Source organism: Ascaphus truei, unplaced genomic scaffold, assembly GCF_040206685.1.
Source record: "Ascaphus truei isolate aAscTru1 unplaced genomic scaffold, aAscTru1.hap1 HAP1_SCAFFOLD_3122, whole genome shotgun sequence".
Lineage (NCBI taxonomy): Eukaryota > Metazoa > Chordata > Amphibia > Anura > Ascaphidae > Ascaphus > Ascaphus truei.
Genome location: NW_027456096.1, coordinates 1 through 25,526, shown reverse-complemented (window position 1 = coordinate 25,526; position 25,526 = coordinate 1). Strand labels below are relative to the sequence as shown.

Genomic DNA, 25,526 nt, shown 5'->3' with positions numbered 1-25,526 from the left:
CATACCGCATCCCATACTGCACTGCCAGCCCTACATACCGCATCCCATACTGCACTGCCTGCCCTACATACCGCATCCCATACTGCACTGCCTGCCCTACATACCGCATCCCATACTGCACTGCCTGCCCTACATACCGCATCCCATACTGCACTGCCTGCCCTACATACCGCATCCCATACTGCACTGCCTGCCCTCTGCCCTACATACCGCATCCCATACTGCACTGCCTGCCCTACATACCGCATCCCATACTCACTGCCTGCCCTACATACCGCATCCCATACTGCACTGCCTGCCCTACATACCGCATCCCATACTGCACTGCCTGCCCTACATACCGCATCCCATACTGCACTGCCTGCCCTACATACCGCATCCCATACTGCCCTGCCTGCCCTACATACCGCATCCCATACTGCCCTGCCTGCCCTACATACCGCATCCCATACTGCACTGCCTGCCCTACATACCGCATCCCATACTGCACTGCCTGCCCTACATACCGCATCCCATACTGCACTGCCTGCCCCTACATACCGCATCCCATACTGCACTGCCTGCCCTACATACCGCATCCCATACTGCACTGCCTGCCCTACATACCGCATCCCATACTGCACTGCCTGCCCTACATACCGCATCCCATACTGCACTGCCCTGCCCTACATACCGCATCCCATACTGCACTGCCTGCCCTACATACCGCATCCCATACTGCACTGCCTGCCCTACATACCGCATCCCATACTGCACTGCCTGCCCTACATACCGCATCCCATACTGCACTGCCTGCCCTACATACCGCATCCCATACTGCACTGCCTGCCCTACATACCGCATCCCATACTGCACTGCCTGCCCTACATACCGCATCCCATACTGCACTGCCTGCCCTACATACCGCATCCCATACTGCACTGCCTGCCCTACATACCGCATCCCATACTGCACTGCCTGCCCTACATACCGCATCCCATACTGCACTGCCTGCCCTACATACCGCATCCCATACTGCACTGCCTGCCCTACATACCGCATCCCATACTGCACTGCCTGCCCTACATACCGCATCCCATACTGCACTGCCTGCCCTACATACCGCATCCCATACTGCACTGCCTGCCCTACATACCGCATCCCATACTGCACTGCCTGCCCTACATACCGCATCCCATACTGCACTGCCTGCCCTACATACCGCATCCCATACTGCACTGCCTGCCCTACATACCGCATCCATACTGCACTGCCTGCCCTACATACCGCATCCCATACTGCACTGCCTGCCCTACATACCGCATCCCATACTGCACTGCCTGCCCTACATACCGCATCCCATACTGCACTGCCTGCCCTACATACCGCATCCCATACTGCACTGCCTGCCCTACATACCGCATCCCATACTGCACTGCCTGCCCTACATACCGCATCCCATACTGCACTGCCTGCCCTACATACCGCATCCCATACTGCACTGCCTGCCCTACATACCGCATCCCATACTGCACTGCCTGCCCTACATACCGCATCCCATACTGCACTGCCTGCCCTACATACCGCATCCCATACTGCACTGCCTGCCCTACATACCGCATCCCATACTGCACTGCCTGCCCTACATACCGCATCCCATACTGCACTGCCTGCCCTACATACCGCATCCCATACTGCACTGCCTGCCCTACATACCGCATCCCATACTGCACTGCCTGCCCTACATACCGCATCCCATACTGCACTGCCTGCCCTACATACCGCATCCCATACTGCACTGCCTGCCCTACATACCGCATCCCATACTGCACTGCCTGCCCTACATACCGCATCCCATACTGCACTGCCTGCCCTACATACCGCATCCCATACTGCACTGCCTGCCCTACATACCGCATCCCATACTGCACTGCCTGCCCTACATACCGCATCCCATACTGCACTGCCTGCCCTACATACCGCATCCCATACTGCACTGCCTGCCCTACATACCGCATCCCATACTGCACTGCCTGCCCTACATACCGCATCCCATACTGCACTGCCTGCCCTACATACCGCATCCCATACTGCCCTGCCTGCCCTACATACCGCATCCCATACTGCACTGCCTGCCCTACATACCGCATCCCATACTGCACTGCCTGCCCTACATACCGCATCCCATACTGCACTGCCTGCCCTACATACCGCATCCCATACTGCACTGCCTGCCCTACATACCGCATCCCATACTGCACTGCCTGCCCTACATACCGCATCCCATACTGCACTGCCTGCCCTACATACCGCATCCCATACTGCACTGCCTGCCCTACATACCGCATCCCATACTGCACTGCCTGCCCTACATACCGCATCCCATACTGCACTGCCTGCCCTACATACCGCATCCCATACTGCACTGCCCTGCCCTACATACCGCATCCCATACTGCACTGCCTGCCCTACATACCGCATCCCATACTGCACTGCCTGCCCTACATACCGCATCCCATACTGCCCTGCCTGCCCTACATACCGCATCCCATACTGCACTGCCTGCCCTACATACCGCATCCCATACTGCACTGCCTGCCCTACATACCGCATCCCATACTGCACTGCCTGCCCTACATACCGCATCCCATACTGCACTGCCTGCCCTACATACCGCATCCCATACTGCACTGCCTGCCCTACATACCGCATCCCATACTGCACTGCCTGCCCTACATACCGCATCCCATACTGCCCTGCCTGCCCTACATACCGCATCCCATACTGCCCTGCCTGCCCTACATACCGCATCCCATACTGCACTGCCTGCCCTACATACCGCATCCCATACTGCACTGCCTGCCCTACATACCGCATCCCATACTGCACTGCCTGCCCTACATACCGCATCCCATACTGCACTGCCTGCCCTACATACCGCATCCCATACTGCACTGCCTGCCCTACATACCGCATCCCATACTGCCCTGCCTGCCCTACATACCGCATCCCATACTGCCCTGCCTGCCCTACATACCGCATCCCATACTGCCCTGCCTGCCCTACATACCGCATCCCATACTGCACTGCCTGCCCTACATACCGCATCCCATACTGCACTGCCTGCCCTACATACCGCATCCCATACTGCACTGCCTGCCCTACATACCGCATCCCATACTGCACTGCCTGCCCTACATACCGCATCCCATACTGCACTGCCTGCCCTACATACCGCATCCCATACTGCACTGCCTGCCCTACATACCGCATCCCATACTGCACTGCCTGCCCTACATACCGCATCCCATACTGCACTGCCTGCCCTACATACCGCATCCCATACTGCACTGCCTGCCCTACATACCGCATCCCATACTGCACTGCCTGCCCTACATACCGCATCCCATACTGCACTGCCTGCCCTACATACCGCATCCCATACTGCACTGCCTGCCCTACATACCGCATCCCATACTGCACTGCCTGCCCTACATACCGCATCCCATACTGCACTGCCTGCCCTACATACCGCATCCCATACTGCCCTGCCTGCCCTACATACCGCATCCCATACTGCACTGCCTGCCCTACATACCGCATCCCATACTGCACTGCCTGCCCTACATACCGCATCCCATACTGCACTGCCTGCCCTACATACCGCATCCCATACTGCACTGCCTGCCCTACATACCGCATCCCATACTGCACTGCCTGCCCTACATACCGCATCCCATACTGCACTGCCTGCCCTACATACCGCATCCCATACTGCACTGCCTGCCCTACATACCGCATCCCATACTGCACTGCCTGCCCTACATACCGCATCCCATACTGCACTGCCTGCCCTACATACCGCATCCCATACTGCACTGCCTGCCCTACATACCGCATCCCATACTGCACTGCCTGCCCTACATACCGCATCCCATACTGCACTGCCTGCCCTACATACCGCATCCCATACTGCACTGCCTGCCCTACATACCGCATCCCATACTGCACTGCCTGCCCTACATACCGCATCCCATACTGCACTGCCTGCCCTACATACCGCATCCCATACTGCACTGCCTGCCCTACATACCGCATCCCATACTGCACTGCCTGCCCTACATACCGCATCCCATACTGCCCTGCCTGCCCTACATACCGCATCCCATACTGCACTGCCTGCCCTACATACCGCATCCCATACTGCACTGCCTGCCCTACATACCGCATCCCATACTGCACTGCCTGCCCTACATACCGCATCCCATACTGCCCTGCCTGCCCTACATACCGCATCCCATACTGCACTGCCTGCCCTACATACCGCATCCCATACTGCACTGCCTGCCCTACATACCGCATCCCATACTGCACTGCCTGCCCTACATACCGCATCCCATACTGCACTGCCTGCCCTACATACCGCATCCCATACTGCACTGCCTGCCCTACATACCGCATCCCATACTGCACTGCCTGCCCTACATACCGCATCCCATACTGCACTGCCTGCCCTACATACCGCATCCCATACTGCACTGCCTGCCCTACATACCGCATCCCATACTGCACTGCCTGCCCTACATACCGCATCCCATACTGCACTGCCTGCCCTACATACCGCATCCCATACTGCCCTGCCTGCCCTACATACCGCATCCCATACTGCACTGCCTGCCCTACATACCGCATCCCATACTGCACTGCCTGCCCTACATACCGCATCCCATACTGCACTGCCTGCCCTACATACCGCATCCCATACTGCACTGCCTGCCCTACATACCGCATCCCATACTGCCCTGCCTGCCCTACATACCGCATCCCATACTGCACTGCCTCCCCTACATACCGCATCCCATACTGCACTGCCTGCCCTACATACCGCATCCCATACTGCACTGCCTGCCCTACATACCGCATCCCATACTGCACTGCCTGCCCTACATACCGCATCCCATACTGCCCTGCCTACCCTACATACCGCATCCCATACTGCACTGCCTGCCCTACATACCGCATCCCATACTGCACTGCCTGCCCTACATACCGCATCCCATACTGCACTGCCTGCCCTACATACCGCATCCCATACTGCCCTGCCTGCCCTACATACCGCATCCCATACTGCACTGCCTGCCCTACATACCGCATCCCATACTGCACTGCCTGCCCTACATACCGCATCCCATACTGCACTGCCTGCCCTACATACCGCATCCCATACTGCACTGCCTGCCCTACATACCGCATCCCATACTGCACTGCCTGCCCTACATACCGCATCCCATACTGCACTGCCTGCCCTACATACCGCATCCCATACTGCACTGCCTGCCCTACATACCGCGTCCCATACTGCACTGCCTGCCCTACATACCGCATCCCATACTGCACTGCCTGCCCTACATACCGCATCCCATACTGCACTGCCTGCCCTACATACCGCATCCCATACTGCACTGCCTGCCCTACATACGCATCCCATACTGCACTGCCTGCCCTACATACCGCATCCATACTGCCCTGCCTGCCCTACATACCGCATCCCATACTGCACTGCCTGCCCTACATACCGCATCCCATACTGCACTGCCTGCCCTACATACCGCATCCCATACTGCCCTGCCTGCCCTACATACCGCATCCCATACTGCACTGCCTGCCCTACATACCGCATCCAATACTGCCCTGCCTGCCCTACATACCGCATCCCATACTGCACTGCCTGCCCTACATACCGCATCCCATACTGCACTGCCTGCCCTACATACCGCGTCCCATACTGCACTGCCTGCCCTACATACCGCGTCCCATACTGCACTGCCTGCCCTACATACCGCATCCCATACTGCACTGCCTGCCCTACATACCGCATCCCATACTGCACTGCCTGCCCTACATACCGCATCCCATACTGCACTGCCTGCCCTACATACCGCATCCCATACTGCCCTGCCTGCCCTACATACCGCATCCCATACTGCACTGCCTGCCCTACATACCGCATCCCATACTGCACTGCCTGCCCTACATACCGCATCCATACTGCACTGCCTGCCCTACATACCGCATCCCATACTGCCCTGCCTGCCCTACATACCGCATCCCATACTGCACTGCCTGCCCTACATACCGCATCCCACACTGCACTGCCTGCCCTACATACCGCATCCCATACTGCACTGCCTGCCCTACATACCGCATCCCATACTGCACTGCCTGCCCTACATACCGCATCCCACACTGCACTGCCTGCCCTACATACCGCATCCCACACTGCACTGCCTGCCCTACATACCGCATCCCATACTGCACTGCCTGCCCTACATACCGCATCCCATACTGCACTGCCTGCCCTACATACCGCATCCAATACTGCCCTGCCTGCCCTACATACCGCATCCCATACTGCCCTGCCTGCCCTACATACCGCATCCCATACTGCCCTGCCTGCCCTACATACCGCGTCCCATACTGCACTGCCTGCCCTACATACCGCATCCCATACTGCACTGCCTGCCCTACATACCGCATCCCATACTGCACTGCCTGCCCTACATACCGCGTCCCATACTGCACTGCCTCTGCTGCCCTAATACCGCATCCCATACTTGGCACTGCCTGCCCTACATACCGCATCCCATACTGCACTGCCTGCCCTACATACCGCGTCCCATACTGCACTGCCTGCCTACATACCGCATCAATACTGCCCTGGCCCTAAACTGCCTGCCTGCCCTACATACCGCATCCCATACTGCACTGCCTGCCCTACATACCGCATCCCATACTGCACTGCCTGCCCTACATACCGCATCCCATACTGCACTGCCTGCCCTACATACCGCATCCCATACTGCACTGCCTGCCCTACATACCGCATCCCATACTGCACTGCCTGCCCTACATACCGCATCCCATACTGCACTGCCTGCCCTACATACCGCATCCCATACTGCACTGCCTGCCCTACATACCGCATCCCATACTGCACTGCCTGCCCTACATACCGCATCCCATACTGCACTGCCTGCCCTACATACCGCATCCCATACTGCACTGCCTGCCCTACATACCGCATCCCCATACTGCACTGCCTGCCCTACATACCGCATCCCATACTGCACTGCCCTGCCCTACATACCGCATCCCATACTGCACTGCCTGCCCTACATACCGCATCCCATACTGCACTGCCTGCCCTACTACAATCATACCGCATCCCATACTGCACTGCCTGCCCTACATACCGCATCCCATACTGCACTGCCTGCCCTACATACCGCATCCCATACTGCACTGCCTGCCCTACATACCGCATCCCATACTGCCCTGCCTGCCCTACATACCGCATCCCATACTGCCCTGCCTGCCCTACATACCGCATCCCATACTGCACTGCCTGCCCTACATACCGCATCCCATACTGCCCTGCCTGCCCTACATACCGCATCCCATATTGCACTGCAATCTATACATCACTCACACCCCTCTCTGTCACCCATCTCAGACCCCCCCCTATCACACCCTTCCAGCACTCCTCTGAGACCCCCCCCCCCCCCCCACCACATCTCGCACCTCTCAGCCCCCCCTCTCCCTCCCCGGTGCCCCCCCGGTCTGACCTGCGTGGTGGACGCGGAGGAAGAAGGGGTGATGGAGGAGGTCCTGCAGTAGGGGGGGGAGGTTGGAGGGGAGCGGGGTGCTGCAGCTTGTCCGCAGCGAGATGGGGTCCTTATTACTGGTGTATATACCTGAGACAGGGAGGAGAGATATATATATATCTATATATATATACACACATATATGTATATAACAACGATGTATTAGAGAGACTTACGTGGTGTATGTCCTGCGGACCTTACTCCCGGCTGCTCTGAACGATACTACGGGTATTAGTACAGTAGTATGATCATCGGCGTTTACTCTACGTTTACTCTACGTTTACTCTACGTTTACTATACATATTATAGGGTTTATAATAAACCATATACGCCACACGTGGTTATCAGAAACGACATTATTAATAATAACAGCGTGTTCTTGTATAGCGCTGCTAGTTTTACCGCCGCGCGTTACCGAGACACTTTGCAGGCGCAGGTCCCTGCCCCGCGGAGCTTACAATCCGTGCGTTTGTGGTGCCCGAGGCACGGGGAGATAAAGTGACTGGCCCGAGGTCACCAGGTGCCGACCCCGGGAATGACGACATACCAGATAGTTACGAGATCCGTCACGTATGCCATACGTTGTGTGTGCTGGGCCAGCCTCGGCCCCCGATGAGAATGTCACATTATAATCTATATCTCGCTCACATATTCACAGCGACACATGGACCAGTATTGATTGGGTTCACCAATTGGAACGCAGTATCCTATTGGGAAAATGTATTTCTCCGTGTTATCTCCATCTATATAGATAAGCATCAACGTTGCAATGCCGTCCGCCGCCTTAACCTCAACAATGGCTAAAACAGAGCCCCTCATACTCCCTCCCAAACCTGGCCCTACTACCTCCTTCCACATTACTGTTGGAACTACGATCATTCACCCAGTAGCCCAAGCACGCTGCCTAGGGGTCACACTCGACTCCTCTCTCTCATTTGCCCCTCACATTCAGAACATTTCTAAAACCTGTCGCTTTTTCCTCCGCAATATAACTAAGATTCGCCCTTTCCTCTGCTGCTCGACTGCTAAAACTCTGACTCAGGCCCTCATTCTCTCCCGTCTGGATTACTGTAACCTCCTGCTGTCCGGCTTCCTGCCTCTCACCTGTCTCCCCTACAATCTATCCTAAATGCTGCTGCCAGAATCACTCTACTCTTTCCTAAATCTGTCTCAGCGTCCCCCCTCCTGAAATCCCTCTCCTGGCTTCCGATCAAATCCCACATCTCACACTCCATTCTTCTCCTCACTTTTACAGCTATACCCCCCTCTGCCCCTCCTTACATCTCACTATACCCTCCTCTGCCCCTCCTTACATCTCATCCCTAATATCTTACTATACCCTCCTCTGCCCCTCCTTACATCTCACTATACCCCCCTCTGCCCCTCCTTACATCTCACTATACCCTCCTCTGCCCCTCCTTACATCTCATCCCTAATATCTTACTATACCCTCCTCTGCCCCTCCTTACATCTCACTATACCCTCCTCTGCCCCTCCTTACATCTCAGCCCTAATATCTCACTATACCCTCCTCTGCCCCTCCTTACATCTCACTATACCCTCCTCTGCCCCTCCTTACATCTCAGCCCTAATATCTCACTATACCCTCCTCTGCCCCCCCCTTACATCTCACTATACCCTCCTCTGCCCCTCCTTACATCTCACCCTAATATATCACTATACCCTCCTCTGCCCCTCCTTACATCTCACTATACCCTCCTCTGCCCCTCCTTACATCTCAGCCCTAATATCTCACTATACCATCCTCTGCCCCCCCTTACATCTCACTATACCCTCCTCTGCCCCTCCTTACATCTCAGCCCTAATATCTCACTATACCCTCCTCTGCCCCTCCTTACATCTCAGCCCTAATATCTCACTATACCCTCCTCTGCCCCCCCTTACATCTCACTATACCCTCCTCTGCCCCTCCTTACATCTCAGCCCTAATATATCACTATACCCTCCTCTGCCCCTCCTTATATCTCACTATACCCTCCTCTGCCCCTCCTTACATCTCACCCTAATATCTCACTATCCCCTCCTCTTGCCCCTCCTTCTCTCACCCTAATATCTCACTATACCCTCCTCTGCCCCTCCTTACATCTCACCCTAATATCTCACTATACCCTCCTCTGCCCCTCCTTATATCTCACCCTAATATCTCACTATACCCTCCTCTGCCCCTCCTTACATCTCAGCCCTAATTTCTCGTTATGCACCATCCCCACACTTGCGTTCTGCTGAGGGATGTCTTCTCTCTACCCCCTTTGTATCTAAAGCCCTCTCCCGCCTTTAAACCTCTCTCACTGACTGCCCCGCACCTCTGGAATGCCCTTCCCCTCAGTACCCGACTAGCACCCTCTCTACCCACCTTTAAGACCCACCTTAAGACACACTTGCTTAAAGAAGCATATGAATAGCACTGTGGATATTCTGAACACATGGCACATAAAGCTTGGCCCCCGGCAGACGCACTTACCAGAACTCCCTCCTCCTGTCCCTGTACGTTCTCCCTACCTACCAATTAGACTGTAAGCTCCTCGGGGCAGGGACTCCTCTTCCTTAATGTTATGTTTATGTCTGAAGCGCTTATTCCCATGTGTGTTATTTGTTATTTATTTGATTGTATTACTGCGGTGAAGCGCTGTGTACATTAATGGCGCTATATAAATACAATACAGTGATATCTTTCCAAGGTGCACATTGGCCATTACCCGGCTTTCACCTCTCCGCGTAATCCCTGTGTGGTGTTAGCAGTGTCATCTGTGTGACATGTTATGAATAATAATAATAATACACAGACACACACACAGACACACACACACAGACACACACACACACAGACACACACACAGACACAGACACAGACACACACACAGACACACACACAGACACACACACACACACACAGACCACACACAGACACACACACAGACACACACACACACAGACACACACACAGACACACACACAGACACACACACACACAGACACACACACAGACACACACACAGACACACACACAGACACACACACACACAGACACACACACACACAGACACACACACAGACACACACACACACAGACACACACACAGACACACACACAGACACACACACACACAGACACACACACAGACACACACACACACAGACACACACACACACAGACACACACACAGACACACACACAGACACACACACAGACACAGACACACACACAGACACACACACAGACACACACACAGACACACACACACACAGACACAGACACACACACAGACACAGACACACAGCTGACACACACAGACACAGACACACACCACACAGAAACACACACACACAGACACAGACACACAGTGACACACACAGACACAGACACACACACAGAAACACACACACACAGACACACACACACAGACACACACACACAGACACACACACACAGACACACACACAGACACACACACAGACACACACACGACACAGACACACACACACAGACACACACACAGACACACACACACACAGACACACACACACACACACACAGACACACGACACACACACGACACACACACAGACACACACACGACACAGACACACGACAGACACGACACACAGACACACACACAGACACACACACACGATACAGACACAAACACACAGACACACACACAACACACACACACAGACACACAGACACAGACACACAGACACGACAGACACAGAAACACACACGACACAGAAACACACGACACAGACACACACGACACAGACACAGACACACACACACACACACGACACAGACACAACACACACACACACACACACAGACACAACACACAGACACAGACACACACACACAGACACACACACAGACACACACACACACAGACACACACACACACAGACACACACAGACACACGACACACAGACACACACACGACACAGACACACGACAGACACGACACACAGACACACACACAGACACACACACACGATACAGACACAAACACACAGACACACACACAACACACACACACAGACACACAGACACGACAGACACAGAAACACACACGACACAGAAACACACGACACAGACACACACGACACAGACACAGACACAGACACACACACACACGACACAGACACAACACACACACACACACAGACACAACACACAGACACACAGACACACACACGACACAGACACAACACACACACACAGACACAACACAGACACACACAACGCTGCTCTTTACCTGAGGACAGCAGCGGTGAGTCCAGTGTGAGGCTGTGCAGGGCGGGGGGGTGTGTGTAGTGCCGGGTTGGGGGAGGCAGGGGGGGCGGTGCGGTGCTGAGGGGGGGGTGCTCCTTGTTCTTGCTGCCTCTGGGTCTCCCTGGGCCGTGTCTAGTCTTTAGTCTTCTTGCTGCCCTTGTGCTTCTTTTCCCGGGGTGGGTCGGGCCCCTCCCTCCCCCACCTCTGGGGGGCGCTGTACTCCCCCGGGGAGGGGACCCAGGGCCTCGGGGGCCCGCCGGGGGCGCCGGAGAAACGCATGATGGAGCCAAAGCTGGAGAAGGTGAGTTCTGGGGGGGAAGGATGGGGGGGTCTGGGGGGTCCTGCCCCCTCATCTTCATCATCCCCCTCCTCCTCCTCCTCTTCCTGCTCCTCCAGTTTGGGGAAGGATACCAGATCCGCAGTGAGGGGAGAGGGGGGGCTACCTATGGGGGAGAAGCAGTGAGAGGGGGGGTGCTGTCAGTGAGGGGGAGGGGCGCTGTCAGTGAGAGGAGAGGAACTACCTATGGGGGAGAAGCAGTGAGAGGGGGGGTGCTGTCAGTGAGGGGGAGGGGGGCTGTCAGTGAGGGGGAGGCTGTCAGTGAGGGGGAGGGGGGCGCTGTCAGTGAGGAGGAGGCGGGGCTGTCAGTGAGGGGGAGGGGGGCTGTCAGTGAGGAGGCGGGGCTGTCAGTGAGGGGGAGGGGGGCTGTCAGTGAGGGGGAGGGGGGCTGTCAGTGAGGGGGAGGGGGCTGTCAGTGAGGTAGGAGGCGGGGCTGTCAGTGAGGGGGAGGGGGGCTGTCAGTGAGGGGGAGGGGGGCTGTCAGTGAGGGGGAGGGGGCTGTCAGTGAGGAGGAGGCGGGGCTGTCAGTGAGGGGGAGGGGGGCTGTCAGTGAGGAGGCGGGGCTGTCAGTGAGGGGGAGGGGGGCTGTCAGTGAGGGGGAGGGGGGCTGTCAGTAAGGGGGAGGGGGCGCTGTCAGTGAGGGGGAGGGGGGCTGTCAGTGAGGGGAGGGGGGCTGTCAGTGAGGGGGAGGGGGGCTGTCAGTGAGGAGGAGGCGGGGCTGTCAGTGAGGAGGAGGCGGGGCTGTCAGTGAGGGGGAGGGGGGCTGTCAGTGAGGGGGAGGGGGGCTGTCAGTGAGGAGGAGGCGGGGCTGTCAGTGAGGGGGAGGGGGGCTGTCAGTGAGGAGGCGGGGCTGTCAGTGAGGGGGAGGGGGGCTGTCAGTGAGGGGAGGGGGGCTGTCAGTGAGGGGGAGGGGGGCTGTCAGTGAGGGGGAGGGGGGCTGTCAGTAAGGGGGAGGGGGGCGCTGTCAGTGAGGGGGAGGGGGGCTGTCAGTGAGGGGGAGGGGGGCTGTCAGTGAGGGGGAGGGGGGCTGTCAGTGAGGAGGAGGCGGGGCTGTCAGTGAGGAGGAGGCGGGGCTGTCAGTGAGGGGGAGGGGGGCTGTCAGTGAGGGGAGGGGGGCTGTCAGTAAGGGGGAGGGGGGGCGCTGTCAGTGAGGGGGAGGGGGGCTGTCAGTGAGGGGGAGGGGGGCTGTCAGTGAGGGGGAGGGGGGCTGTCAGTGAGGGGGGAGGGGGGCTCTCAGTGAGGGGGAGGGGGGGTGCTGTCAGTGAGGGGGAGGGGGGCTGTCAGTGAGGGGGAGGGGGGCTGTCAGTGAGGGGGAGGGGGGCTGTCAGTGAGGAGGAGGCGGGGCTGTCAGTGAGGGGGGCTGTCAGTGAGGGGGAGGCGGGGCTGTCAGTGAGGAGGAGGCGGGGCTGTCAGTGAGGGGGAGGGGGGCTGTCAGTGAGGGGGAGGGGGGCTGTCAGTGAGGGGGAGGGGGGGGTGCTGTCAGTGAGGGGGAGGGGGGCTGTCAGTGAGGGGGAGGGGTGCTGTTAGTGAGGAGGAGGCGGGGCTGTCAGTGAGGGGGAGGGGGGGGGCGGTCAGTGAGGGGGAGGGGGGGTGCTGTCAGTGAGAGGAGAGGAGGAGCTACCTATGGGGGAGGATCCATGAGAGGGGGGCGCTGTCAGGTAGAGAGAGGGGTATTACCTGCAGGGAGAGTGGGGGGTATTACCTGCAGGGATAGGGGGGGTATTAGGGGGGGTATTACCTGCAGGGATAGGGCGGGGGGGTATTACCAGCAGGGAGAGGGAGGGGAGTATTAACAGCAGGGAGAGGAGGGGGGTATTACCTGCAGGGAGAGGGGGGTTATTAACTGCAGGTAATACCCCTCCCTCTCCCTGTAGGTAATACCCCCCCTATCCCTGCAGGTAATACCCCCCCGCCCTATCCCTGCAGGTAATACCCCCTCTAATACCCCCCCTATCCTGCAGGTAGTACCCCCCACTCCCGGCAAGTAAAAAGGAGGGAGCGTTACCTGCAGGGAGTGGGGGATGGTGCAGGGAGAGAGGGAGGGGGGTTGGTTACCTGCAGGGAGAGGGGGGAGGGTGCAGGGAGGGGTGGTGGTTACCTGCAGGGAGTGGGGGGAGGGTGCAGGGATGAGGGGGAGGGTGCAGGGAGGGTGGATGATGGTTGGTTACCTGCAGGGAGTGGGGGGAGGGGGATTGGTTACCTGCAGGGAGTGGGGGAGGGGGATTGGTTACCTGCAGGGAGTGGGGGGAGGGGGATTGGTTACCTGCAGGGAGTGGGGGGAGAGGGATTGGTTACCTGCAGGGAGTGGGGGGAGTGGGGGTTACCTGCAGGGAAGGGGGGGGCTGCAGGGAGGGGGGGTTACCTGCAGGGAGTGGGGGGAGGGTGCGGGGAGGGTGGGTTGTTTACCTGCCGGGAGGGGGGGGAGGGTGCGGGAAGGGGGGGTTGGTTACCTGCAGGGAGGGGGAGAGGGTGCGGGGAGGGGGGGGGGGTTACCTGAAGGGAGTGGGGGGGGGGGCTGCAGGGAGGGGGGGTCACCTGCAGGGAGTGGGGGGGGGGCTGAAGGGAGGGGGGGTTACCTGCAGGGAGGGGGGGGTTACCTGCAGGGAGTGGGGGGGGTTACCTGCAGGGAGTGGGGGGGGTCTGCGGGGAGGGGGGTTGGTTACCTGCAGGGAGTGGGGGGGGGGGTCTGCGAGGAGGGGGGGTTACCTGCAGGGAGTGGGGGGGGGCTGCGGGGAGGGGGGGTTACCTGCAGGGAGTGGGGGGGGGGGGCTGCAGGGAGGGGGGGTTACCTGCAGGGAAGGGGGTTAGTGCAGGGAAGGGGGGGGGGCTGCGGGGAAGGGGGGTAGTGCAGGGAAGGGAAGGTAGTGCAGGGAAGGGGGGGGTTACTGCAGGGAAGGAGGGTAGTGCAGGGAAGGGGGGTAGTGCAGGGAAGGGGGGGGGTTACATGCAGGGAAGGGGGTAGTGCAGGGAAGGGGGAGGTTACCTGCAGGGAAGGGGGGTAGTGCAGGGAAGGGGGGGGGGGCTGCGGGGAAGGGGGGTAGTGCAGGGAGGGGGGGGGGCTGCAGGGAAGGGGGGTAGTGCAGGGAAGGGGGGGGGTTACCTGCAGGGAAGAGGGGGGGTTACCTGCAGGGAATGGGGGTAGTGCAGGGAAGGGGGGGGGGCTGCGGGGAAGGGGGGAAGTGCAGGGAAGGGGGGGGGCTGCATGGAAGGGGGCTAGTGCAGCGATGGGGGTTACCTGCAGGGAAGAGGGGGGGTTACCTGCAGGGAATGGGGGTAGTGCAGGGAAGGGGGGGGGGGGCTGCGGGGAAGGGGGAAGTGCAGGGAAGGGGGGGGGGCTGCATGGAAGGGGGCTAGTGCAGGGATGGGGGGGGGGGGGTTACCTGCAGGGAAGGGGGGGGGGTTACATGCAGGGAAGGGGGGTAGTGCAGGGAAGGGGGGGGTTACCTGCAGGAAGGGGGGTAGTGCAGGGAAGGGGGGGGGCTGCGGGGAAGGGGGGGTTACATGCAGGGAAGGGGGGTAGTGCAGGGAAGGGGGGGGGCTGCGGGGAAGGGGGGGTAGTGCAGGGAAGGGGGGGGCTGCGGGGAAGGGGGGGTAGTGCAAGGAAGGGGGGTAGTGCAGGGAAGGGGGGGGTTACCTGCAGGGAAGAGGGGGGGTTACCTGCAGGAATGGGGGTAGTGCAGGGAAGGGGGGGGGCTGCGGGGAAGGGGGGAAGTGCAGGGAAGGGGGGGGGCTGCATGGAAGGGGGCTAGTGCAGGGATGGGGGTTACCTGCAGGGAAGAGGGGGGGTTACCTGCAGGGAATGGGGGTAGTGCAGGGAAGGGGGGGGGGCTGCGGGGAAGGGGGGAAGTGCAGGGAAGGGGGGGGGGGGGGCTGCATGGAAGGGGGCTAGTGCAGGGATGGGGGGGGGGGGTTACCTGCAGGGAAGGGGGGGGGGGGTACATGCAGGGAAGGGGGGTAGTGCAGGGAAGGGGGGGGGGTTACCTGCAGGGAAGGGGGGGTAGTGCAGGGAAGGGGGGGTTACATGCAGGGAAGGGGGGTAGTGCAGGGAAGGGGGGGGGGGCTGCGGGGAAGGGGGGGTAGTGCAGGGAAGGGGGGGGCTGCGGGGAAGGGGGGGTAGTGCAGGGAAGGGGGGGGGCTGCGGGGAAGGGGGGGTAGTGCAGGGAAGGGCGGGGTTACATGCAGGGATGGGGGGTAGTGCAGGGAAGGGGGGGGTTACCTGCAGGGAAGGGGGGGCAGTGCAGAAAAGGGGGGGGTTACCTGCAGGGAAGGGGGGGCTGCAGGGAGGGGGGGGTTACCTGCAGGGAAGGGGGGCTGCAGGGAGGGGGGGTTACCTGCAGGGAAGGGGGGGCTGCAGGAGGGGGGGGGTTACCTGCAGGGAAGGGGGGCTGCAGGGAGGGGGGTTACCTGCAGGGAAGGGGGGCTGCAGGGAGGGGGGGTTACCTGCAGGGAAGGGGGGCTGCAGGGAGGGGGGGTTACCTGCAGGGAAGGCACCGCCCCCCGACGCTCCCTTCCCGACACCGGCTTTACGGCCTCGGTGACAAGACGGTTTCTTCCCTTTCACCTCCGACCTCACGATATCCGGGCTCTCCTTACTACTGTCGTGCTGCGCGGGAAAAGGAGGGGAGGGGAGAGGTGTGTGTGAGCGGGAGTAGTAGGGGGAGAGGTGTGTGAGCGGGAAAGGAGGGGGAGAGGTGTGTGAGCGGGATAGTAGGGGGAGAGGTGTGTGAGCGGGATTAGTAGGGGGAGAGGTATGTGAGCGGGAGTAGTAGGGGGAGAGGTGTGTGTGAGCGGGAGTAGTAGGGGGAGAGGTGTGTGTGAGCGGGAGTAGTAGGGGAGAGGTGTGTGAGCGGGAGTAGTAGGGGGAGAGGTGTGTGAGCGGGAGTAGTAGGGGGAGAGGTGTGTGAGCGGGAGTAGTAGGGGGAGAGGTGTGTGTGAGTGGGAGTAGTAGGGGGAGAGGTGTGTGTGAGCGGGAGTAGTAGGGGGAGAGGTGTGTGTGAGCGGGAGTAGTAGGGGGAGAGGTGTGTGAGCGGGAGTAGTAGGGGGAGAGGTTGTGTGTGAGCGGGAGTAGTAGGGGGAGAGGTATGTGAGCGGGAGTAGTAGGGGTAGAGGTGTGTGTGAGCGGGAGTAGTAGGGGGAGAGGTGTGTGTGAGTGGGAGTAGTAGGGGGGAGAGGTGTGTGTGAGCGGGAGTAGTAGGGGGAGAGGTGTGTGAGCGGGAGTAGTAGGGGGAGAGGTGTGTGTGAGCGGGAGTAGTAGGGGGAGAGGTGTGTGTGAGCGGGAGTAGTAGGGGAAGAGGTGTGTGAGCGGGAGTAGTAGGGGGAGAGGTGTGTGTGAGCGGGAGTAGTAGGGGGAGAGGTGTGTGTGAGCGGGAGTAGTAGGGGGAGAGGTGTGTGTGAGCGGAGTATTAGGGGGAGAGGTGTGTGAGCGGGAGTAGTAGGGGGAGAGGTGTGTGTGGAGCGGGGAGTAGTAGGGGGGTGGGTGTGAGCGGGAGTAGTAGGGGGAGAGGTTGTGGTGAGCGGGAGTATTAGGGGGAGAGGTGTGTGAGCGGGAGTAGTAGGGGGAGAGGTGTGTGTGAGCGGGAGTAGTAGGGGAGAGGTGTGTGAGCGGGAGTAGTAGGGGGGAGAGGTGTGTGAGCGGGAGTAGTAGGGGGAGAGGTGTGTGTGAGCGGGAGTATTAGGGGGAGAGGTGTGTGAGCGGGAGTAGTAGGGGGAGAGGTGTGTGTGAGAGGGAGTAGTAGGGGGAGAGGTGTGTGAGCGGGAGAAGTAGGGGTAGAGGTGTGTGAGCGGGAGTAGTAGGGGGAGAGGTGTGTGTGAGCGGGAGTAGTAGGGGGAGAGGTATGTGAGCGGGAGTAGTAGGGGTAGAGGTGTGTGTGAGCGGGAGTAGTAGGGGGAGAGGTGTGTGTGAGGGAGTAGTAGGGGGGTGGGTGTGAGCGGGAGTAGTAGGGGTAGAGGTGTGTGTGAGCGGGAGTAGTAGGGGGAGAGGTGTGTGTGAGCGGGAGTAGTAGGGGGAGAGGTGTGTGTGAGCGGGAGTAGTAGGGGGAGAGGTGTGTGTGAGCGGGAGTAGTAGGGGGAGGAGTGTGTGTGAGCGGGAGTAGTAGGGGGAGAGGTGTGTGAGCGGGAGTAGTAGGGGGAGAGGTGTGTGTGAGGGAGTATTAGGGGGAGAGGTGTGTGAGCGGGGAGTAGTAGGGGGAGAGCTGTGTGTGAGCGGGAGTAGTAGGGGGAGGGTATGTGAGCGGGAGTAGTAGGGGTAGAGGTGTGGTGTGAGCGGGAGTAGTAGGGGGAGAGGTGTGTGAGCGGGGAGTATTAGGGGGAGAGGTATGTGAGCGGGAGTAGTAGGGGTAGAGGTGTGTGAGCGGGAGTAGTAGGGGTAGAGGTGTGTGTGAGCGGGAGTAGTAGGGGAGAGGTGTGTGAGCGGGAGTATTAGGGGGAGAGGTGTGTGTGAGAGGGAGTAGTAGGGGGAGAGGTATGTGAGCGGGAGTAGTAGGGGGAGAGGTGTGTGAGCGGGAGTAGTAGGGGGAGAGGTGTGTGAGCGGGAGTAGTAGGGGGAGAGGTGTGTGTGAGAGGGAGTAGTAGGGGGAGAGGTGTGTGAGCGGGAGTAGTAGGGGGAGAGGTGTGTGAGCGGGAGTAGTAGGGGGAGGTGTGTAGTGAGCGGGAGTAGTAGGGGGAGAGGTGTGTGTGAGCGGGAGGTAGTAGGGGGAGAGGTGTGTGTGAGCGGGAGTAGTAGGGGGAGAGGTATGTGAGCGGGAGTAGTAGGGGTAGAGGTGTGTGTGAGCGGGAGTAGTAGGGGGAGAGGTGTGTGAGCGGGAGTAGTAGGGGGAGAGGTGTGTGTGAGCGGGAGTAGTAGGGGGAGAGGGTATGTGAGCGGGAGTAGTAGGGGTAGAGGTGTGTGTGAGCGGGAGTAGTAGGGGTAGAGGTGTGTGTGAGCGGGAGTAGTAGGGGTAGAGGTGTGTGTGAGCGGGAGTAGTAGGGGGAGAGGTGTGTGTGAGAGGGAGTAGTAGGGGGAGAGGTGTGTGAGCGGGAGTAGTAGGGGGAGAGGTGTGTGAACGGGAGTAGTAGGGGGAGAGGTGTGTGAGCGGGAGTAGTAGGGGGAGAGGTGTGTGAACGGGAGTAGTAGGGGGAGAGGTGTGTGAGCGGGAGTCAGTAGGGGGAGAGTGTGTGTGAGCGGGAGTAGTAGGGGAGAGGTGTGTGAGCGGGAGTAGTAGGGGGAGAGGTGTGTGAGCGGAGTAGTAGGGGAGAGGTGTGTTGTGAGCGGGAGTAGTAGGGGAGAGGTGTGTGTGAGCGGGAGTATTAGGGGGAGAGGTGTGTGAGCGGGAGTAGTAGGGGGAGAGGTGTGTGTGAGCGGGAGTAGTAGGGGAGAGGTGTGTGAGCGGGAGTAGTAGGGGGAGAGGGTGTGTTGAGCGGGAGTAGTAGGGGGAGAGGTGTGTGTGAGCGGGAGTATTAGGGGGAGAGGTGTGTGAGCGGGAGTAGTAGGGGGAGAGGTGTGTGTGAGAGGGAGTAGTAGGGGGAGAGGTGTGTGAGCGGGAGAAGTAGGGGTAGAGGTGTGTGAGCGGGAGTAGTAGGGGGAGAGGTGTGTGTGAGCGGGAGTAGTAGGGGGAGAGGTATGTGAGCGGGAGTAGTAGGGGTAGAGGTGTGTGTGAGCGGGAGTAGTAGGGGGAGAGGTGTGTGTGAGGGAGTAGTAGGGGGGTGGGTGTGAGCGGGAGTAGTAGGGGTAGAGGTGTGTGTGAGCGGGAGTAGTAGGGGGAGAGGTGTGTGTGAGCGGGAGTAGTAGGGGGAGAGGTGTGTGTGAGCGGGAGTAGTAGGGGGAGAGGTGTGTGTGAGCGGGAGTAGTAGGGGGAGAGGTGTGTGAGCGGGAGTAGTAGGGGGAGAGGTGTGTGTGAGCGGGAGTATTAGGGGGAGAGGTGTGTGAGCGGGAGTAGTAGGGGGAGAGCTGTGTGTGAGCGGGAGTAGTAGGGGGAGAGGTATGTGAGCGGGAGTAGTAGGGGTAGAGGTGTGTGTGAGCGGGAGTAGTAGGGGGAGAGGTGTGTGAGCGGGAGTATTAGGGGGAGAGGTATGTGAGCGGGAGTAGTAGGGGTAGAGGTGTGTGTGAGCGGGAGTAGTAGGGGTAGAGGTGTGTGTGAGCGGGAGTAGTAGGGGGAGAGGTGTGTGAGCGGGAGTATTAGGGGGAGAGGTGTGTGTGAGAGGGAGTAGTAGGGGGAGAGGTATGTGAGCGGGAGTAGTAGGGGGAGAGGTGTGTGAGCGGGAGTAGTAGGGGGAGAGGTGTGTGAGCGGGAGTAGTAGGGGGAGAGGTGTGTGTGAGAGGGAGTAGTAGGGGGAGAGGTGTGTGAGCGGGAGTAGTAGGGGGAGAGGTGTGTGAGCGGGAGTAGTAGGGGGAGAGGTGTGTGTGAGCGGGAGTAGTAGGGGGAGAGGTGTGTGTGAGCGGGAGTAGTAGGGGGAGAGGTGTGTGAGCGGGAGTAGTAGGGGGAGAGGTATGTGAGCGGGAGTAGTAGGGGGTAGAGGTGTGTGTGAGCGGGAGTAGTAGGGGGAGAGGTGTGTGAGCGGGAGTAGTAGGGGGAGAGGTGTGTGTGAGCGGGAGTAGTAGGGGGAGAGGTATGTGAGCGGGAGTAGTAGGGGTAGAGGTGTGTGTGAGCGGGAGTAGTAGGGGTAGAGGTGTGTGTGAGCGGGAGTAGTAGGGGGAGAGGTGTGTGTGAGAGGGAGTAGTAGGGGGAGAGGTGTGTGAGCGGGAGTAGTAGGGGGAGAGGGTGTGTGAACGGGAGTAGTAGGGGGAGAGGTGTGTGAGCGGGAGTAGTAGGGGGAGAGGTGTGTGAACGGGAGTAGTAGGGGGAGAGGTGTGTGAGCGGGAGTAGTAGGGGGAGAGGTGCGTGTGAGCAGGAGTAGTAGGGGGAGAGGTGTGTGAACGGGAGTAGTAGGGGGAGAGGTGTGTGAGCGGGAGTAGTAGGGAGAGTGGTATGTGAGCGGGAGAAGTAGGGGTAGAGGTGTGTGAGCGGGAGTAGTAGGGGGAGAGGTGTGTGTGAGCGGGAGTAGTAGTGGGAGAGTTGTGTGTGAGCGGGAGTAGTAGGGGCAGGGCTGTGTGAGCGGGAGTAGTAGGGGGAGAGGTGTGTGAGCGGGAGTAGTAGGGGCAGGGCTGTGTGAGCGGGAGTAGTAGGGGGAGAGGTGTGTGAGCGGGAGTAGTAGGGGCAGGGCTGTGTGAGCGGGGAGTAGTAGGGGGGGTGAGCGGGAGTAGTAGGGGGGTGGGTGTGAGCGGGAGTAGTAGGGGCAGGGCTGTGTGAGCGGGAGTAGTAGGGGAAGGGCTGTGTGAGCGGGAGTAGTAGGGGCAGGGCTGTGTGAGCGGGAGTAGTAGGGGGGTGGGTGTGAGCGGGAGTAGTAGGGGGAGATATGTGTGAGCGGGAGTAGTAGGGGCAGGGCTGTGTGAGCGGGGAGTAGTAGGGGGGGTGAGCGGGAGTAGTAGGGGGGTGGGTGTGAGCGGGAGTAGTAGGGGCAGGGCTGTGTGAGCGGGAGTAGTAGGGGCAGGGCTGTGTGAGCGGGAGTAGTAGGGGCAGGGCTGTGTGAGCGGGAGTAGTAGGGGCAGGGCTGTGTGAGCGGGAGTAGTAGGGGGGTGAGCGGGAGTAGTAGGGGGGTGGGTGTGAGCGGGAGTAGTAGGGGCAGGGCTGTGTGAGCGGGGAGTAGTAGGGGCAGGGCTGTGTGAGCGGGAGTAGTAGGGGCAGGGCTGTGTGAGCGGGAGTAGTAGGGGGGGGTGAGCGGGAGTAGTAGGGGGGTGGGTGTGAGCGGGAGTAGTAGGGGCAGGGCTGTGTGAGCGGGAGTAGTAGGGGCTGTGTGAGCGGGAGTAGTAGGGGCAGGGCTGTGTGAGCGGAGTAGTAGGGGGGGTGAGCGGGAGTAGTAGGGGGGTGGGTGTGAGCGGGAGTAGTAGGGGCAGGGCTGTGTGAGCGGGAGTAGTAGGGGCTGTGTGAGCGGGAGTAGTAGGGGCAGGGCTGTGTGAGCGGGAGTAGTAGGGGGGTGTGTGTGAGCGGGAGTAGTAGGGGGGGTGTGTGTGAGCGGGAGTAGTAGGGGGTGTGTGTGAGCGGGAGTAGTAGGGGGGTGTGTGTGAGCGGGAGTAGTAGGGGGGTGGGTGTGAGCGGGAGTAGTAGGGGAGAGGTGTGTGAGCGGGAGTAGTAGGGGCAGGGCTGTGTGTGAGCGGGAGTAGTAGGGGGAGAGGTATGTGTGAGCGGGAGTAGTAGGGGCAGGGCTGTGTGAGCGGGAGTAGTAGGGGCAGGGCTGTGTGAGCGGGAGTAGTAGGGGGGTGTGTGTGAGCGGAGTAGTAGGGGGGTGGGTGTGAGCGGGAGTAGTAGGGCAGGGCTGTGTGAGCGGGAGTAGTAGGGGCAGGGCTGTGTGAGCGGGAGTAGTAGGGGCAGGGCTGTGTGAGCGGGAGTAGTAGGGGCAGGGCTGTGTGAGCGGGAGTAGTAGGGGCAGGGCTGTGTGAGCGGGAGTAGTAGGGGGGGTGAGCGGGAGTAGTAGGGGTGGGGTGTGAGCGGGAGTAGTAGGGGCAGGGCTGTGTGAGCGGGAGTAGTAGGGGCAGGGCTGTGTGAGCGGGAGTAGTAGGGGCAGGGCTGTGTGAGCGGGAGTAGTAGGGGCAGGGCTGTGTGAGCGGGAGTAGTAGGGGGGGGGTGAGCGGGAGTAGTAGGGGGGTGGGTGTGAGCGGGAGTAGTAGGGGCAGGGCTGTGTGAGCGGGAGTAGTAGGGGCTGTGTGAGCGGGAGTAGTAGGGGCAGGGCTGTGTGAGCGGGAGTAGTAGGGGGGGTGTGTGTGAGCGGGAGTAGTAGGGGGGGTGTGTGTGAGCGGGAGTAGTAGGGGGGTGTGTGTGAGCGGGAGTAGTAGGGGGGTGTGTGTGAGCGGAGTAGTAGGGGGGTGGGTGTGAGCGGGAGTAGTAGGGGAGAGGTGTGTGAGCGGGAGTAGTAGGGGCAGGGCTGTGTGTGAGCGGGAGTAGTAGGGGCAGGGCTGTGTGTGAGCGGGAGTAGTAGGGGGAGAGGTATGTGAGCGGGAGTAGTAGGGGGAGAGGTGTGTGAGCGGGAGTAGTAGGGGAGAGGTGTGTGTGAGCGGGAGTAGTAGGGGCAGGGCTGTGTGTGAGCGGGAGTAGTAGGGGGAGAGGTATGTGAGCGGGAGTAGTAGGGGAGAGGTGTGTGAGCGGGAGTAGTAGGGGCAGGGCTGTGTGAGCGGGAGTAGTAGGGGGGTGGGTGTGAGCGGGAGTAGTAGGGGCAGGGCTGTGTGAGCGGGAGTAGTAGGGGGGTGTGTGAGCGGGAGTAGTAGGGGTGGGTGTGAGCGGGAGTAGTAGGGGGGTGGGTGTGAGCGGGAGTAGTAGGGGGGTGGGCACCTTCTCGGCAGTGACGGGCAGTAGCGTGGGCGCGGTCAGGTGACTCGGGGAGTCGTGGCGCTTCCGATGTTTCTGTTTCTCTCGTTCTTTGTCCTTGTGGCTCTGAGAGAGAAGGAGAGAAAAGCGTTATCTAAGGAAGAGGGGGGAGACAGAGAGAGAGAGGGGGGGGAGAGAGAGAGGAGAGAGAGAGAGAGGGGGAGAAAAAAGAGTTATCTAAGGAAGAGGGGGGGGAGAGAGAGAGAGGAGAGAGAGAGAGGGGGGAGAGAGAGAGAGGGGGGGGAGAGAGAGGAGAGAGAGAGAGAGGGGGAGAAAAAAGAGTTATCTAAGGAAGAGGGGGGGGGGCAGGGAGAGAGAGAGGGGGGGAGAGAGAGAGGGGGAGAGAGGGAGGAGAGAGGGGGGAGAGGGAGGAGAGAGAGGGAGAGAGAGAGAGGAGGAGAGAGAGAGAGGGCGGAGAGAGAGAGGGGGGAAGAGAGAGAGGGGGGGGGAGAGAGAGAGAGGGGGAGAGAGAGAGAGGGGGAGAGAGAGAGAGAGAGAGGAGGGGGAGAGGGGGGAGAGAGAGAGAGGGGGAGAGAGAGAGAGAGAGAGTGAGGGGTGTGGGGGGAAGAGAGGGTGGGGAGGGAAGAGAGGGAGGGGGAGGGAAGAGAGGGAGGGGGGGAGAAGAGATGGGTGGAAGGAGAAAGAGGGGGGAGAGAGAGGAAGAGGGTGGCGGAGAGAGAGGGGGAGGGGGTGAGGAAAGAGGGGGAGGGAGAGGGGGAAGGAAAGAGGGAGGAGAGAAAGTGGGGGGAGAGAGAGTGGGAGGGAGAAAGAGTGGGGGGGGAGAGAGAGTGGGAGGGAGAAAGAGTGGGGGGGAGAGAGTGGGGAGGGAGAAAGAGTAGGGGGGGGAGAAAGAGTGGGGGGGGGAGAGTGGGGGGGGAGAGAGAGTGGGGGGGGAGAGAGAGTGGGGGGGAGAGAGAGTGGGGGGGAGAGAGAGTGGGGGGGAGAGAGAGTGGGGGGGGAAAGAGTGGGGGGAGAGAGAGTGGGGGGAGAAAGAGTGGGGGGGGGGAAAGAGTGGGGGGAGAAAGAATGGGGGGAGAGAGTGGGAGGGAGAAAGAGTGGGGGGAGAAAGAGTGGGAGGGAGAAAGAGTGGGAGGAGAAAGAGTGGGGGGGGAGAGAGAGTGGGAGGGAGAAAGAGTGGGGGGAGAGAGAGTGGGAGGAGAAAGAGTGGGGGGAGAAAGAGTGGGGGAGAGAAAGAGTGTGAGGGGGAGAAGAGTGGGGGGGAGGAGAGAGTGGGGGGGAGAGAGAGTGGGGGGGAGAGAGTGGGGGGGGAGAGAGAGTGGGGGGAGAAAGAGTGGGGGGGGAAAGAGTGGGGGGAAAGAGTGGGGGGAAAGAGTGGGGGGGAAAGAGTGGGGGGGAAGAGTGGGGGGCAAAGAGTGGGGGGACAGAGTGGGGGGGAGAGAGTGGGGGGAGAAAGAGTGGGGGGGAAAGAGTGGGGGGGAGAGAGTGGGGGGGGAGAGAGAGTGGGAGGGAGAAAGAGTGGGGGGAGAGAGTGGGGGGAGAGAGTGGGGGGGAGAAAGAGTGGGGGGGAGAAAGAGTGGGGGAGAGAGTGGGGGGAGAAAGAGTGGGAGGGGGAAAGAGTGGGGAGGAGAAAGAGTGGGGGGGAGAGAGAGTGGGGAGGAGAAGAGAGTGGGGGGGGTGGGAGAGAGAGTGGGGGGGAGAAAGAGTGGGGGGAGAAAGAGTGGGGGGGGGAGGAGGGAGTAGGGGGGGAGAGAGAGTGGGGGGGAGAAAGAGTGGGAGGGAGAAAGAGTGGGGGGGAGAGAGTGGGGGGGGGGGGAGAGTGGGGGGGGGAGAACGATGGGGGAGGGGAGAGAGAGTGGGGGGGGAGAGTGGGAGGGGTGAGAGAGTGGAGGAGGGAGAATGACGGGGGGGGAGAGTGTGGGAGGTGGGT

General features: G+C 60.1%; 1 protein-coding gene across 1 annotated transcript; it reads right to left on the bottom strand.

The window, feature by feature from the left end:
- Positions 1–7,562: 7,562 nt before the first annotated feature.
- LOC142483267 (uncharacterized) lies at positions 7,563–23,704 on the bottom strand (the record flags this gene model as incomplete). Its single annotated transcript, XM_075583334.1, is given in 5 exon segments — positions 7,563–7,733; positions 11,913–12,075; positions 12,077–12,372; positions 16,743–16,869; positions 23,603–23,704. Coding segments are annotated over 5 exon segments (858 nt in total), but the record flags the coding sequence as incomplete, so codon positions are not given.
- Between the last annotated feature and the right edge of the window lie 1,822 nt (positions 23,705–25,526).